This window comes from Lemur catta, chromosome 10 (genome assembly GCF_020740605.2).
Source record: "Lemur catta isolate mLemCat1 chromosome 10, mLemCat1.pri, whole genome shotgun sequence".
Classification (NCBI taxonomy): Eukaryota; Metazoa; Chordata; class Mammalia; order Primates; family Lemuridae; genus Lemur; species Lemur catta.
In genome coordinates, this window is record NC_059137.1 from 34,753,404 (window position 1) to 34,771,276 (window position 17,873).

Below are 17,873 nucleotides of genomic sequence, written 5' to 3' on the forward strand. Positions count from 1 at the left end.
AATAAAGGTTCGATAGATGATAGGCTCTTAAAAAAAAAAGCAATCCCTACCACCACTATCACTATTATCAATATATCACCTTCAGAGAGAATAATAAATTTAAAGATTCACAATGAGGAATTAACTATTGGAATCTGTTAAAATTTCACGGGCAGGAGAATGGAGTCACAGAGTAACAGAGGGCCAGACCCAGTGCTTTTCTGCTGGTCCCTACCCATGGCCCAGAGCCCCAACCAGCTCTCCTTGTCCATGGTCTGCTGGCATCTGACTGGGAGGGTGCACAAAGCCTCTAGCAAATGCACTGCATGCCCTCTGCATCCTCTCGGTGCTGCGAGAATCCAGAGGGGCAGGGAGTTAAGTGTCAGAAGGCAGCTGTCACCTTCATGAAGAGTAATGTCAGTCCCCTGACTAGTGGCGTACCTGGCTGTGTCCACTGACAAGCACTTCCTCAGCAAAGTGCACCTTCACGGGGTTGGTCTTCAGCCTGGCTCTCTTCTCCTCAGTCAGGAAGGATGATTTAGGGACTCCCTGAAAAACATTAACATGATACATTTTAGAACAGTACTTTCATAAAAGCCATGTGTATCTTCTCATTTCTTTAAAAGAAAACAACCCAAAACTTTGACAGCAGTTGCAGATTTTATTTAAACCCACAGGAAAGGATGACATTCCATTAAAGATCTCCTTTCATAAAATCTATGGATCCCAACCCAAGCAATGTTCTCATGTGTCTGAGAATAGTTGAAAAGCCAATGTGGTAGCAAAATGGCTATGATATGATAAAGACAAAGAGAACTGGCCTGTGAATGAGGAGATCTGAACTCCAACCCTAATTCTGCTACTCTAGTGTTATCAGAACTACCTCAAACACAAATTCTTATGAAAGAAAACCACGGGGGTATGTGTATGCGTGCATATGTGAATGTATGTAAAACAAAACAAAACTCTGTGTGACTTTGGCCAAGTCTTTGCCCCTCTCTAGCCTTTAGTTGTCCAATCTATAAAATGTGGGAGTTAGATAGGGTTCCCTGAAGCTCTGACCTTTGTGACTTATCCTTGGCCCACATTTGCTCTTATCCTTTGGGTAGCACTCTCTATTCCCAGAGGTAAAAAGAGTCATCACAGGTTGCTGTGAGTATATGGTGAAGCCCTTGGACTAGGCTGTATCAGGCCAGATTGTAACACTTGATGAACACCATCTTACATGATCTAGATCAATAGGGTTTGATCTTCCTGGATGAAACCCTGATACACCATCTCCCAGGCTAGCATTCTAGTTCCCCTGGCCAGGACAGTCCTTTAGGCCAGTCTCTAAAATGTTTATGTGTGTAAAAGTACCAAGATGGAACTCTGGGCCACATTCTGTGAAGCTGAGAGAAGAAATATGTAATAGCAATCAGGGAAACTGCTGGAAACAATGTTCATACACTCCAATGTCAATAGACCAAAGCCATGAAGTACATGAAATGAATATGTAGCCCTGAAATTTTAATACAAGAAGATGAATGTGATCATACAGGTAACTAGAACCTTGATGTGACAGGATTCATGACTATGATTCAGCCTCTCAAATACACAGTTTGTTTTAAAATTTAAAAAAAACCCACTTAATAGAAGAGAGGGAAACAGCAGTGTTTCCAAAGAAGTACGCCTGTAGGAATTACTGGTCTTCCAACCAGAAGGAAGGGAAAAAATAAGGGAAAGAGAAAGTAAAGCCCAAAATTACTGATGAAACTATCAGATTGCTTTGAATGAGTTCATCAAGACCCCTCTACCAGGTGAATCAAGGAGGTTCCTGGACCTATTATACATACTAGTTGGCATCACCCACAGAAAAGAGAATGGAAGAAATGTTAGGAGATTTGAGATGGTCAAGTAACAAGTCTCCCAGAAAATGAATTCTGGGAAATTCAAAGGATTCAGGAAAACACATATTGGTAAGCTTGTCATTAATTCTTGGCAAAATCCAAGACAAGAGATGGTCAGAGAGCTTTTAGACAGTGATCACTAACAACCAATATGGAGTTACCAAGAATAAGTCAGAGCCAACCAAGTTCATTTTTCTTTTGAAGATAGGATTCCAGATTGGTAGGCCAGGGTTCTGTGGATATAGTAGCATTCCTTCATTCTCGCAAAGCATTTGATAAGGTCTCCTATAATCCCCCTGTGGAAAAGGCCAGATGCAGAGCCATTAGGTGGATTCAAAGTTAGTTGACGTATACTCAAAATAGTCCTAATTTCGAACTAAGCAACTCAGGCTCCCTTTGGCTTAATCCTCATCAATGATGTTTAGCAATGCTTTGGTTGAAATCAGAGAAAGTGAACTTACTAAACCTGTGAATGACACAGAGCTGCAAGGTGTTATCAGATACGAGGCAGCTGAAACTTTGGGGGAAAAGTCAAGGAACTGGGACTCTCAAAGAAGAGTACATGGGAAACTTGAAGATCAGAGACAATGGGTCAAAGGCCAGGAAATCACCAAATAAATAAATAAGAGGAAGTAGGAAGGCAGGGCTGTCAAGAGCTGAAAGGAACAGCGTAAAGTGAGTGGTCAAAGCAAAAGGTACAACCATCACCACCCTAAAGACTCGAAGGTATGAGAAATCAGGGGCAAAACAGAGAAGAGATGCCGAGAGAAAAGGAATCTGCAGGAGGTAATCATTGTTGTCTCTCACCCTAGGCAAGAGTTAGGCCCAGACCTGGCTCATTGCAAAGAAAATCAACTGGCCTGGAACTGGAGGAAGTGGGGGAGACTTGGGAAGAGGAGGTTCCCTGACAGCAAGGGAGATGACTACAGCTGATGACTGTACAAATAATCCTTTCAGCCCTGCAATTCCCTGGGTGTAAAATCAGGGCCAGAACACTGGGCCAAAGCAACATGATTTGACAGGGATTAATGTGAAGTGTGGCACTGAGGATCCAAAAATTCAATTGCAACAAACCTGGGATTGAGGAGATCTGGCTTGGAAGCTATTCATTTGAAAACCAGCTCAGTATTCAGTTGGCCACAAGTTTGGCCCAAGCCAACAGTGTGACTGGGCCTGCTAAAATGTTAACCCAGACTTGGGTTTCACTAGCATGCTTGATGCATGTCGTTAGTGCACCCTCTAGTCCCCTGGTACTCAGCACTGGTTGGCTACTGATAGAACTGTGTTCCTTTCTAGTTGCCACCATTTGGGAGGATCACCATTAAATTGGAATCTGTCCAGAAAGCTATCAGGGAAGTGAGAATGCAGAAAAACACATCTATGAGGAAAAGTTGATGGAACAGTTGGTTAGCCAGCGGAAGAGAAGGCTACACTTTCAAATCTTTGAAGAGCTATTTCATACATGGTGGACTTGTTCTGAACTAGGACTAGTTGGTGGGGGTCACATGGTAGAAGAGCCATTCTTACATTTGCAACGACCCAACCAGGAAGCTGGCTGCTTTGAGACAGAATGTGCTGTCATGAAAATGCCCAACCTACAGGCCCCACTGTGACCTCTATACTTTTACATCTGAACATGAGCTCTGCTACCTGTGTACCTCGGCATCTAGAACATATTATAAACCACCTACTTAAATCCACATGACCCATCTAATATTTTAAAGAGACAATCTAAAGGATATGAGCTACCCATCATTCTAGAACTTCTAAGCTCTCCCTGATTTCTGAATTAATTCATCAGAGAACAGCAGGCCTGAGCTGATAAAATCTCTTTGTGCATGTTTTTGGTGAAGGAAGAGTTCATGCTTAAAAGGGTGGTGAAAGGGACAGGTTGGAAAATATTTTTTATATATTTTTGCAATACCCTCTACCCTGGGTTACACATGTCATTTATGAAGACAGCAGGGTTTAAAGAGATAGAACAGCATAATGCTAAGGAATGTTGGTTCTAGAGTCTAACTATCTGGAAAACAACCCAGCTTCACTGATTTCTGCATGTGAGACCATAGGTGTGTGAGGACACACTGTCCTCATCTGCAAAAGGGAGATAATGAATGTATCTTCTTTGTAGGATTTCCTTTTGGTGAAAATTAAATGACATTAAATATTGGCATTAATATTATAAATAATTAATATAGACAATTACATAAATAATACAGATCTACAAAATTAAAACAAATTTTTTTTCCATAAAATTCTATGGCCTAGAGAAGCAGTAAATATTCCAACTTTTATAATTGTATTTTATAATTCCTAATCAATTTCAAGTCATTGGAAGACTCCAAGAACCTACCACGACAACGATAAGTCTCCCTGCTAAAGCAAGATATATAGGGTTGTTTTGCTATGTTTGTATTAATAACATGTTTCAGGACACTTCTGGTGAGAGGCCCAGGAGTGCGCTAGCCCAGCATTCCCCAACCTTTTTGGCACTAGGGACTGGTTTCATGGAAAACAATTTTTCCACAGACTGGGGTGGGGGGTCAGGGATGGTTTCAAGATGCTTCAAATGCATTATATTTATTGTGCAGTCAAATCTGTCTGCTAATGATCATCTGTATTTGCAACCATTCCGCAGCACTAGCATCACCACCTCAGATCATCGGGCATTAGATTCTCATAAGGAGCACACAACCTAGGTCCCTCTCATTCATAGTTTACAGTGGGATTCATGCTCCTACGAGAATTTAAGGTCACCGCTGCTCTGACAGGAGGCAGAGTTTACGTGGTGATGCGAGCTATGGGGAGCAGCTGTAAATACAGATGAGGCTTCGCTTGCTTTGCCCAGGGCTTACCTCCTGCTGTGCTGCCTGGTTCCTAACAGGCCACAGACAGGTACAGGTCCACAGCCCTGGGGCTGGGGACTGCAGGGCAGGCCAATATGCAGGGCATTTCTCAGAGGCACTGACGTCCATAAATTGGGCTAATACTGGCTCTCCCTGCAGGACCTCCAGAGCACAGTATTCAAATTCCCCTCTTCCTGGAAATCTTGCAAGAAATCTCAGGATTGGTACTGGACACATATCAATTTTCATCTCCCCATACTTTTTATCTTTTAAAGGATGCAGCTATATGTTGTTTCCCTCTCTTCTTACTTAACAAGTATTTTATTTTGCTCATTTCTTGGAAATAGAGTAGGAAAAAAACTACCTGATTAAGATGTTAAGATGACAATCAGCTAAATAAAAAGAATGTCTTAACACCTGCAGACCATTTATACTGATTAGCTTTCCCTGTTTTTACATTGTTTTCACATTATTTCACAGACAAATTTTGTTTAGAATAGAAGAACCTCCACTTATTTGTGCTTAAAACATTGCGTCTTGTCATCACCACTATTTTACATTAAGGCAAACATCTTAATGCTAATTTTTCCTACTCTACTTCTAAGAAATGAAAACAAAAGATAACAACTTGTCGAATATGGAGAGGGAACCAACAATTTCTTTGCTTTTTAGAGTTGTGAAGTGTTTGGATCACAGAAATTTTATATTTGCACATAATCAAATAGTTGTTTGTTTCACTGTGCTTTTTCCCACTCTCTATATGCTTAGGAAATCTTTCTGCAACTTATGATCAGGTAGACATCCATCCATACTGTTGACATTTTTATTGTTTGTTTTTTATATTTAAATTCTGTAACACCAAATGGTGTGAGCTGAGACTGTATTTTTTCCAAATACTTGCAGAAATATCCAAGACAATTTCTTGAAAAATCATCTTTTCTCCCACTGATTTGGAATGCTACGTTTTTCATATGCTAAATTTTTATACTAGTATCTATTCTTGAACTTTCTGTTTGATTACATTGATGTGTTTGACACTTCACCAATATCATACTGCTTTGATTACTGCAGCTTTATTAGTTTTAAAATCTGCACATAAAGTCTATCTTCGTTACCCTTTTAAAAAATTTTTTTCTCGATAAGTCTCACTTTGATATACTTTGTTGAAATCCAAATGAAAGTCTCATAAGAGTTTGCTTGAATTTGCATTAAGCATTTACATTTAATATGAGAATAACTGATGTATCACTAATACTTAGTTCCTATCAAGGAACACAGTATGTATCTCCTTTTATAATTAAGAATTTTTTATATCCTTCAGCAATATTCTAATGCCCTTTGCATAGGGCCCACATATTTCTTTTCCTTAAAGTTTTCCTTTTTTATAATTTTTCCCTTAAATAAATAGCTCTTGGATTGATCAACTTTACAATCTTTCTGTTTTTCAGAGCATCATTTAGATTTTAATATTTATTATTTTCTTTACTCTGCTTTGTTTTACTAATCTTTTCTTCCAACTTCTTGCACTGAATATTTAATTGTCCTATTTCCTTATTAAATAATAAAAACACTTAAGGCTATGAATTTCGCTCTAAGCATAGTTTCAACTGCACATAATGCATTCTTTTTTCTTTTTAAGGCTGGTCAAGTGAAGCAGTGGGAGTGGAGAAGGAACAAAGGAATCTCTAACTGGTTGTGACCAATTACACCACTGTGCAAACACAGTGTAAACAACACTGCACTTGGACCAACCTGCACATAATGAATTTTAAGTACAGTTCTAATTTTCAATAATTTTCTAAGCAGTCTATAACAGCAGTTTTGCTTTTTTATTTAACTCTATCTTAGGAAATCACATCTTTATTTCCAAATGGCTGGATGGTTTTAATTAAATTTTGATAGTTATTAGCTTCTATTTTATTATATTCAGAAAAAAGGACTGCTACACTTTTTCATTTGGGGAATTTATTGTGTTTTCTTGGTAGCCTGGTATGTGGTCAATCAGATTAGATAATTAAATGCATTATTAAAATTCTCTATGCCTCTATTTTTGGGGGATCTTATTTGTGGCCAAGGCTAAGAGGTGTATATTAAAGTCTCTCACAATGAGAATCTTCTGTCAACTTTTCCTCCTTGGTAGTCATTCCTCTTATAATTTGATTATATATTTCTCCCCAAATGATACATAATGGTCTCCTTGGCCTGTGGTGATTTAGGATTGCCATTCCCTCCCTGTGCATCATCCACACTATACCACACCTTGCCCAGTGGTGAGCCTCAGATCTGATAACACATTTTCACATCCAACACCTCACTTGGACCTCATAACAACCCACTAGATAGACAAGGCAGTTATTGTCATCATCACTATTTTACAAAAGTGAAAACTGAAACTACATGATTTGCCCAAAGTTATACTACTCAAACCTGTCTTGAATCACCTAGTTTGGTGCCCTTTCTCATTGTCCTACTCTACAAAATCATAGGTCTGTCCCCTTGGCTGGACCCCATCTGTTTCCTCCATAGTACTTGTACATAGGTCTTCAGACAACCCACTGCCTGGCAGCTGTCAGTCTCTGCCCTTTGCCTTCTCTGCTTCCTCTATGAGGGATATCCTCTGGGGGTACAGGGTCTTAGGGCCAAGGATGGTGAAACTAACACACAGGACACAGAGATTTACCGATGTGCAGCGAACAACTGTGATTGAAAGAGAATCTTCAGCTTCCCTGAAAAAAAAAAAGAATGAGACAAAAACATTTAGTCATTCTATGTGGTGTGGTGTGGTGTGGTGTGGGGTGTGTGTGTGTCTGTGTGTGTGTGTGTGTGTGTGTGTGTGTGTGTGTGTGTGTGTGTGTGAAAGAGAGAGGGAGAAAAAGACTGGCAAGACTTATTCTAAAGCAGCCTCGGCTTCTTTGGCTCAGCAAAACTGAGAAGGATGTTGGGGAAAGCAGCAATCTGCAAAGGAACTTGAGCTGGCCCAGAGTGCTCCTTGAACCTTGAAGGAATCTCCAGATATCCTCCTCTACCATCTAGTCTATATCTATAGTCATTAAATTAATTCAGGCAATTAGCCTTAATTTAGTCTCATATAATGGAGACCTCATCTAGTTGATACTATTTATATTTATCTCCAAAAAAATGTTTAAAAGAAAACATGGAAATAACACAGATAACTTAGGTTGCTATTTTAGAAAACTAAGGCTAAACATTTCACTGAATAGAATGAATGTCCATGAATAACATTTATCAGATAAAAGCCAAAGAGTTTATGATATTTGGGTACACAAAGTCAGTGTAATGAACCTAATCATATAATCAAGATACTAGACATTTTTGTCTTACATCATCTCCTAGATTTCAAAAGTGATCAAATCAACTAGATAACTACCAAACCACCAGTTTATATTAGTGGACAGGACAGAGAAATCAATTCATATTTTCCTTTCTCTCCATGTAGCCATTGCTACATAGAGAAGCAGTGTGCAAAATAATTTCATTTGACTTCTTGCAATATGAACATTTAGGCCAATTGCTGCTGGTGTGTTATTTCCTCAAATGGATAAACTCAACCCGAGATTCTAGGTATCTCGGGACCACTTCTTTTCCGTTTTATATGAGAACAGGCCTTTTCTTAGATAAGTCCCAATAAACCAAGGTGCAAGTGCTCTCAAAAGGACATTTTGGCCTCACAGATTGTTTGGAGGAATTTGAGAGCTTTTCTTGGCATTGTTGTGTCATTTTTGTTTTGCTTTGTGTTTTTCCATTTACAAGTAACAATGAATAATACATGCCACTTTTAGACACTGAGAACTAAGCTAAAAAACATAAGCAGTCCTGGGATTCACACATGCAAAATACAGCAGAGGGCACAGATGCATAGCACACCTCAAGTCACGTACCCCTGCTCAGAAGCCTTCAATGGCTCACACTTCCAAGAAGAGAATAACACTGGGACTGGCTGTGTTGGCATTCGAGACCCTCCATCATCTGGACTTCACTTCCCAGAATCTTTCTCTAGGCAAACCGAACTGCTCAGCACCTCCTACTCCCCATCCCAATCCTTTTGCTCCTTCTTATCACTCTGCCTGGGTCCCCTTCACTTCCATCTTTGTGGGCCAAATTCTACCCAGCATTAAAGATACAGCTGAACTACTTCTGGACCCTTCTCTATTTTGTTAAATTATAACTTCCTCCCAACCTGAAGGAATCTCCAGCATTTACAGCCCATTTTCTCTGCTTCTCTTGACGCAGTGGATGCCCTCAATCTCAGAGGGGTGTGCAAGAGCTGTATCTGCACTACCAGCCTGTAAATGTCTGGGGAGTGAAGTCCATTTGTCCCACAGGGTTCCTTGCCCAGAGGAGGTGCTCAGTGAACAGACCGGGGTTAAATGTTACCTGAACACCCAAATTCTGCTCCACTGCATAAAATTATAAATACATTTCTTTATTAGTAAGAGTTTTGATCTAGCCTGGCAGAAGTATTAGTAGCACAGAAAATCTAAATCACTGAAAGGGATCATCCTTGAGAAAACAGCCCAATAATTGAGAAAGCAAACTTCATGATTTCCATAATTGTACTTCTTTATTTTTAAATGAAATCGTCAAATCCTTTCTTGGCTGCCTTATTGGTTTAACTTATTCGCTGGCATTCCCAAAGCAATATTCGGCTTGGTTGAAGGAATTCTACTTTCTACATCTTGATAGATTCTCTGCAAATGTTAAAGTGTAAGTGTGTAAGTGTGAGTGTGTGTGTGTGTGTGTGTGTGTGTGTGTGTCTGCAGTGAGACTGTGCTTCCTGAGGGTGGAGACTGCATCCTACATCTTCATTTTCTCGTGCTCTTTCCTCATAGTTGTTACCTATTATCCGTGTGTGCTGTACATGATATGCCCTCAGAAATTGATATCACCCCAAAGCCAGAGCAGCCACTCACAAAAGGCACAAATTGTATCTGCAAGTTAGCTTCCACCTAACTCTACTTCTCATCTCTCTTTATGTTGTCATTAAAACAGTATTGGGTGAAAACTTTAAAAACCAAAACCTGCTTGTGCCTATAAAAATGTCTGCCAGTCTTCTTCACTCCTGTCACTGACTTTCTTCTACCTTAAAACCATGGTCACAGATTCTCAGTTCCAACCATATTCACTGGTTTCAACTGAGCACCCACTGAGCCCTGGTCTCAGGAGATCAGGCTCTAGGTAGAAAGTGAGGCATTTACATAAATCACAATGACACTAGGTAGAAGGCAGGAGGTGCTATACCAATGAAACTACATATATGCCAACCAGACTACACCTGCAGGAACATTTGAGAAGAGAGATCAGAAGGGTTAAAGAAGAACAAACAGATTTGGTATCAATTTAGTTCAATCTTTGGCATATGTTACAACAAGTCTATAAATACTTAGAGGATAGAGTCTATGTATTACTTATAATTACATTTCCCAAAGTACCTCACACAGTGTCTTGGGCACAGCAGGGGTTTGACACATATAGCACTTCGTGCCCCTCTTCTGCAGGCAGGTGAAAGGGGGCAGATAGTAATAGCCACCACTGAGAAGCCATCTTCACAGAGTCAGAACTTTAAAATGAGGCTGTTCTTAAGAGATAGGCCTTACTGAAATCACGGGATCAGTTATGCCATTCCTGTTGCCCATCTTTGCTCTATGATAGTTTGTGCAACTCTGTAGATGATGGAAGACCATTTAGTACCTTAGAATATGGACTGCTCGTTCACAGGAAAGGTCTTCAACAGGCTCATTGTTCATTTGGAGGATCTGATCACCGGGGAATAGTTTGCCATAAGCAGAGCCTCCTGTTGGAAAGAAAGTAAGTAACTGGTACTCAGGCAGGCAGGGTCCAGACTCCATGTGTCACAGCGACACAGCTGAATAGCAGCCCGATCTAGTCCCCAGGGCACTGGTTCACCCCTGCCCTTCAGCCAGGCTTGGACTCATGTGGATCTTAGCTTTATAACTAAGGCTCCCTGTTTGTAAACCATGGGTAAGGTACCTATCACTCATCAACTTCAAGGGATGTTAGGAGACTGTTCTGAGAAAGAAAACCAGCAGAGACCTGAATCAACAGAATTGGGCAGTGAACCTACGACATTCATCTCTAAAGATCTCTGGTGTGTGTATGCGTATGTGTGTATGTGTATAAATTGAAATTAATATATTTTAACTAATCCTAGATCTATTATAACATCAATACACAGCTGAGGTATGAACAAACAATAGACTTTCCCAGCCTGCTCCTCTCTACCCTGGTATAGTCTATATTTCACAGAGATTCAACTGAAAACAAATCAATAGTTTCTATTACTGCCTGACCAGAAACTCTCCTCAGCTAGGAACATGCAGGGTTCAAAGGGGAGGGCTGGATTTTTCAAATACTTTCACTGCCCCTGAGACTGGCAGGCCATTGGCAGTCTGGGGTTCAGGGCAGTAAGTGCACTTACTTGGAGGCTCCCTCCCTCTTGGCACCATAGGAAAGTGCAAAGCCCAAGATAGAATTAGGGCAGAATTAGGGTGCCTTTTTAACTTTCTAGGGGAGCATTTTCTGCATTTTGTCATAGGACAGAGAGATGGGAGGAGAACCAGGGCTATTTCCCCCTAAGCAGTCAAACTCCTTTCTCATTTCCCGTCAGCCCCTACCTGCTGTGACAGCCACCACTGTGAGGGGAAGGCTCTCAGAAATGTGAAATCCATAGTCCTGGAGGAGGGCATCCTTGTCTATCTTTACTGTGTGCCTCACCGGGGTGAGGGTCTGGGCTGGGATCCTGGGGGGCCTGTCAGCTGCAGCAACTTTAGTCCTGGAAGAGAAAGAGTATGTTAAAAAGAGGAAAGGAGGATTCCAGTTGGTGGCCACAAGCTGGGTCAGTCCCAGGCATTATGGAGAAAGATGTGGAGCTGAGCAGATACCAACTCTCCTCTTGAGAGGGACGAGACACAAACATTACTACTTAAAACACCAAATAGCATTTAGAACTGTGCTCTAAAAGAGAAGTCATGGCCAGGCACAGTGGCTCACGCCTGTAATCCTAGCACTCTGGGAGGCTGAGGCGGGCGGATCGTTGGAGCTCAGGTGTTCGAAACCAGCCTGAGCAAGAGCGAGACCCCGTCTCTACTAAAAATAGAAAGAAATTATATGGACAGCTAAAAATATATATAGAAAAAATTAGCTGGGCACGGTGGCGCATGCCTGTAGTCCCAGCTACTCGGGAGGCTGAGGCAGAAGGATTGCTTGAGCCCAGGAGTTTGAGGTTGCTGTGAGCTAGGCTGATGCCACGGCACTCATTCTAGCCTGGGCAACAGAGTGAGACTCTGTCTCAAAAAAAAAAAAAAAAAAAAATTAATTAAAAGAGAAGTCATTAGTTGCTGTGGGCACTCAGAGGAGGAGGAAAGCATTTTAACTTTAGAGGTCAGGGGTTAGGGAATCAGGGGAGCATTTGCTACCTGGAAGAGGTGGCATTTGAACTACACGCTGAGAGATGTCTAGGGTATTCCTACACAGCCCAGATTCTGGCACACAGAAGATATTCAGTAACTGCTGCAGAGTGACTTAATGAATAGATGCATGGGTGGATGGATGGACAAAAGGACAGACAAACAGGCATTCCAGGCAGGAGGCACTGCTTGAGCAGAGGTGCAGGAGAGGAAAAACACGAACTGTGAACAGGATTGAAGAATTGTCGGGTTTGGTGTTTGCTGATGGCTAATTTTATACGTAGATTGTTTCTTTGGTGATTTTTTTCTTTTTTTCTCTATGATGAATTTTGCTTCCCTTTAAACGTTGTGACTGTGAGGATTCCAATATAAAATCCCACATGGCAAGGACTCCCTCTATATTAATCTTTAAAAACATATATGTTCTCTATATGTCTAAAAGCAGGTAAGTTGAAGGTGGTATTTTCTATCTCTCAAAACCACAGAGTCACAACTTACTTTTCATTTGTCTGCGGCAAATGATTTTTTTTGCCTCTAACCGTCAGTGGTTCTTTCTGAGGAAGGTCAAATTGTGATGGGATGAGGTGTTTATTGTCATGATAAACAACAGAAAAGTGAAGGAATAACATCTCCCTTGGGGCTCTGCAGTGAAGGTGTGTCATTTATTCTCATCCATTTACCAAACACTGTCAGGAACTCTGCCTAAAGCAATGGGACCTTACTCATCTGAAAATCACCTCTCTGTCATTTATAATGATCTCAAATTTCAATGAGGATCAGGCAATTTGAAAAACTGTCTCATGGAGCCAAAATGCATGTGACAAGTCCAAGTACAAAGCCTTATGCACGTTATCCATTGAGGAGGCCCTCAGGCCCTTGCTTAGAGCAGATTTAGGCTCTGTGTGAATAGATGACCCTAACCACACAACTTAGAAGCAGAGAGGATTTCTTCTAGGCAAGCATGCAGGTAATACTGGCAAGGGTCAGCAGAGAGACCTATCATGAGGGAAGAAACAGAAAACTATGAAAATTCATACTGAATAAAACTCGTAACTATGGCTGATTAAAAAAATATTAAAGCTATAAAAGGGCCTTTTTAAATATAATAAATAATAATACACTGTACACTGAAAGTCAAAAATCAACATTTTGCATTCTTTTAAAAATCACCATTTTGCATTCTTTTAAAAAAGCAACAGGATAAGGATAGCCTAGACACTACTCCTACTTAATGTAGCAGGACAAATGCTTGTAACAGTTATCAGGGAAGGAAAATGACAATAAGAAGCATAGGAATGAAAAAGTACCACTTTTTTGTTATTTTTTTTTTAATAGATGACATTCACATAGAAAAGGATAAACAGATAATTTCTAGTGCTAAAAATGGAGATAGAGGATAAAAACACAAAACAAAGCCACAAAAACCATTCGATAACTTATTAAAAGTAGATTAGTTGAATGTACATTTGGTGCCAGGCATTCTTAATGAGCTAATGCCAAATATCTAGGAAATGCCATGAAAAGATTAAAGTATCAAAATTAGTGATGTGTATTAATTTATTTCAGGGTAGGAGATTTATTTAAAGAGAATAATATAACTCTCCTTGAAGCAATAAAGGAAGACACAAGTAATTGGGCAAAAATTATACTGGGTTCCTGATTGGAAAGACTAAATATTGAAAAATAAAAGTAAGTTCTACATTAAATATAGATTTAGTGTAATATCAATTAAAAATTATTCCAGGTTTTAAAAAACTTGACAAATTGATGGTAATCACAGCAATAACAACAATAATAATAATATTTATGAGCACTAACTGTGTATCAGGGAATGATCTAACTTAACTTTTATATACATCTCACTCACTTAACAGTCACAACAAATTTGTGAGGTGGGTATGTTTATTTTCCCTATTTTATGCACAAGGAGACTAAATCTTGCTTTGAGATATTTTAATTTGCTTAAAGTCACACAGCTGAGAAGCAGGTTTCAAACTGGAGCTACTTTCTTCAATAGGCACTATAGCACAACTTCTAGAGTAGTGCTGTCCAAATGGAACATCATGCAAACCACACATATAAATTTGTTTTATAATAGCCACATAAAAAAAGATAAAAAAGGAAAAAGAAATAAGTGAAATTAATTTTAATAATATATTTCTATTTAATTCAATATATCCAAAATACTATCATTTCAACATGTAATTAATACAAAAAATTATTGATGAGATATTTTGCATTCTTTTTACATATTAAGTCTTTGAAGTCCAGTGTGTATTTTACACTTACAGAACATATCAATTTGGACTCTATTTTTCATCAGAAATACTAGATTCCATAACATTTACAGCTGAAAATAAGTACTCCCATCAGACCGAGGTAATCATCAAAACTGCTTGGTGTGGCCTTCACCAATGAAACAGAATGGAAATTCTAGAAAATCATTTAAATATCTGGCAGTTCCTCAAAAGACTAAACATGGAGTACAACATGGTCCAGCAGTTCTACGCTGGGGTATATACCTTAGAGAAATGAAAATATAAATCCACACAAAAACTTATACGTGACTATTTCTAGCAGCATTATCCCTAACAGTCCAAAGTAGAAATAACCCAAATGTCCATCAACTAATGACAAGGGTAAATAAAATACAGTATTTCACAACAGGATATTCAGCAACAAAAAGGAATGAAATACTGATACATGCTATAACCTGGATGAGTCTTGAACACATTATGCTAAGTGAAAGAAGCCAGGCACAAATAACCACATATTGTATGATTTCATTTATGTGAAATATCTAGAACAGACTAATCTATAGAGACAGAAAGTAAATTAGCAGTTGCCTAGGGCTGGGGGTGGGAGGTTTGGGAGGAAATGAGGAGTGACTGCTAATAGCTATGGGGTTTCTTTCCGGGGTGATGAAAATCTTCTATGGTGATGGTTGCACATCTCTGTGAATACACTAAAAATGATTCCATAGTACACTTTAAATGGGTGAATAGCATCATATATAAATTATATATCAATAAAACAGTTAAAAATAAGTAAATTAATTTTTAAAAATAATATTCTGGGGGGGCTTACAATACAAATGTATGAAGAATGTGCATAAATACACATGGTAAATACCCAGGTCTCACATGCTCAAAGAAAATGAATTCACAACTTCACATGAAGAAATAAAGCTGGTATATATTATAGAAAATGTACAACCTTATTAATTCAAGAAGCACAACTGAAAGGGCTACAGAGTACCACCGTGTGTCTACTAAAGCGCCAAATATGAATAAAAATAATAAGGCCCAACATGTATTGGCTTAAAGATTTAATGATGACAATATCAATTGGCTATTCAATCTGTCTAGAAAATAATTGGAGAAATTATAATAAGAATTTAAAATCTGATTATTCTTTGACCTTCTATTATGATTTTGACTGTTAAACCTCAAAGTCATGACCCCCACAGGAAAAAAATATGATGTTATTTACATTAGACTATGAGTTCCTAGAAGCCAAAGGTGGCATCTATTCATCTCTGTGTCCTCTGTGCCTAGTAAAGTCCTAGAACAGAGTATGAGCTCAAAAAACCCTGGCCCTTAAATATTCAAAAATATTAATCACAGCTTTATTTAGAATAGTGAAAACACTCGAAACCACTCAATGGGGAATAGATAAGCCAAACACAGCAAAGAATTACCCCAAAGACTCCACATCAAAAAGTATCACAGGCCTATAAACTTCAGACATGTGAGGAAGCACAGCACAGAAAATGCCCTTCTGGAGCATCCTGTAAACTGTGGTGGAACCCTCTTCCTAAGTGAGAGCTGGGATTACCCTGTCCCCTACAATTCCCCACCACCCACAGAACAAAAGTCAAACTCTTCAGCCTTGCCCTCATGGACCTCAGTCCCAGGCCTTCACTCCAGACTAATCTTACCTGCTATACCAGTTTTACCCTGGGCTCACGCAGCTGCCCCTGTAGGAAAGTGTGAGCCCAAGTCAAGGTCCAGCTCAAATGCCACATCTTCCTTCTTTGATTTCCTGGCTACACATATGTTCTCTCATCTCAGAGTTATGTCTATCTCTTATGGCCCAGAGCACTTCAACCTTTACTTGAAGCTATCTGGATCCATGTATTATTGCCCTTAATAGATTGCACATTCCCCGGAAGCAGAAACTACATTTCATCTACCTCTGTATTTCTCACATTGTAAGTGACAATCTTTGCTCACAGGAAGCATCAGTGCTTACTGGGTGAATAAATGAGCAAAACATTGTACATATACAACATGGTACTGCTAATACAGTTGTACCTCTAATATAATTAGCAAGAGGTGAAATGTATATATAACCACCAACAAATAACAATTGAATATAAACAGCCAAGTTCAAAGCTTGTCATTTTCTTTTATGTTTGCTTAACTTGATCTACGGCTCAGTCATATGACTATTGTCCTAATCAGGACTCATCTTCTCCATGTCCTGGAGCTCAGTAAATGGTACCATGAGGATCATGACAATTGCTCAAGCCACATTCCTGGAGTCATCCTTGATTTCCACACTCCCTCATCCGTCATATCGTATCACTCACAATAAATACCAAAAGATCTCTTAAAATGTCCATTTCTTTCCATCTCCATAGCCACCATTCAGTTTTAAACCCCCATCACCAGTCCTGCTGACAGAATTCTGCAACAGGCTCCTAACTGGTCTCCCTGCTCTTTGTTCTTGTCCCTCCTGAATGATTTTCCATCCAGCAGCCAGACAGATTTTATAAATGCAACCCTATTCATATGTCTCCCCTGACTGAATGGCCTAATCTAAAATCCTGAATATGGCTTAGTACAGTCCCTGCCCATCACTCCAGCCTCTAAGACCCAAGCCATTCTAGCCAAACTAGTCTCCTTTGAGTTTCTCAAACACACTGGTCTTTGGACAAGTTCTTCTCTCTGCCCAGAATATCTCCCTCACCTCCAATACTTTCTCTCTCTCTGTTTCTCCAATATATCCAATCATACACTCTACCTGCCCAGATGCTACTCAGTCTTCTGGTTTTTGGTGGAAATATCTCTATTTGCTGAACACACCTATAGACTGGTGCAAAGTCTCCTGTCCTCTTTAAACTGTAGTTTGTGTAGCAAGAACTATGTATTTCTTGTCCCATGTGCTGAATTAGGTGCCTGCCATAGAGTGAGGCTTAATAATTGTTTGGAGAAAGAACAAACCTTACTACAGGGTTTCAATAGAATCCATTTTGATGCTTTCAAAAGGGTAGACTAGGCTATCTGACACTTTCCATTTGGAAGGGTGCCCTCTTCAACAATGGTGAACAAATGACACACCCCACTGTGTTGACTAATCCCTGGACAGTGTCAGTGGCTTTGGCCCAAAGTCTGAATTTGACATTTTCCCTAAAGGCCATGTTCTAGCTTTTGTTTGGAAAGGGATTACCTAAGTACATGACCAAATCGTGGCCTCTCCTCATAGAGAACGTTTAATATTTGACAGTAAACTGAAGGAAATAATCTCTGTAACAAAATTTCCTCCTCTAAAGCATTTTATAAATATCAAACTAAACACTGATCTAAAAACATCTGTCTACTACCTTTGTAATGGCTTCAATCCACAAATCTGAGGTCATTTCTGTGGTCTTACACTGGAAGAACTTAAGACCTGTAGTTACACTAACGAAATTCATATCAGATAACTGG

The 17,873-nt window shown here is 39.5% G+C and overlaps 1 protein-coding gene across 3 annotated transcripts in view; it reads right to left on the reverse strand.

The window, feature by feature from the left end:
- FRMPD1 (FERM and PDZ domain containing 1) overlaps window positions 1-17,873 on the reverse strand; it is a 137,297-nt gene that overhangs the window by 24,217 nt on the left and 95,207 nt on the right. For all 3 annotated transcript variants that reach the window (XM_045562463.1, XM_045562462.1, XM_045562461.1), the window contains exons 3-6: window positions 11,368-11,525; window positions 10,424-10,526; window positions 7,395-7,440; window positions 421-528 (exon numbers count right to left, since the gene is read on the reverse strand). In XM_045562463.1, the coding sequence (XP_045418419.1) occupies window positions 421-528; window positions 7,395-7,440; window positions 10,424-10,526; window positions 11,368-11,525 (415 nt within the window). The remainder of the gene's footprint in view (window positions 1-420; window positions 529-7,394; window positions 7,441-10,423; window positions 10,527-11,367; window positions 11,526-17,873) is intronic.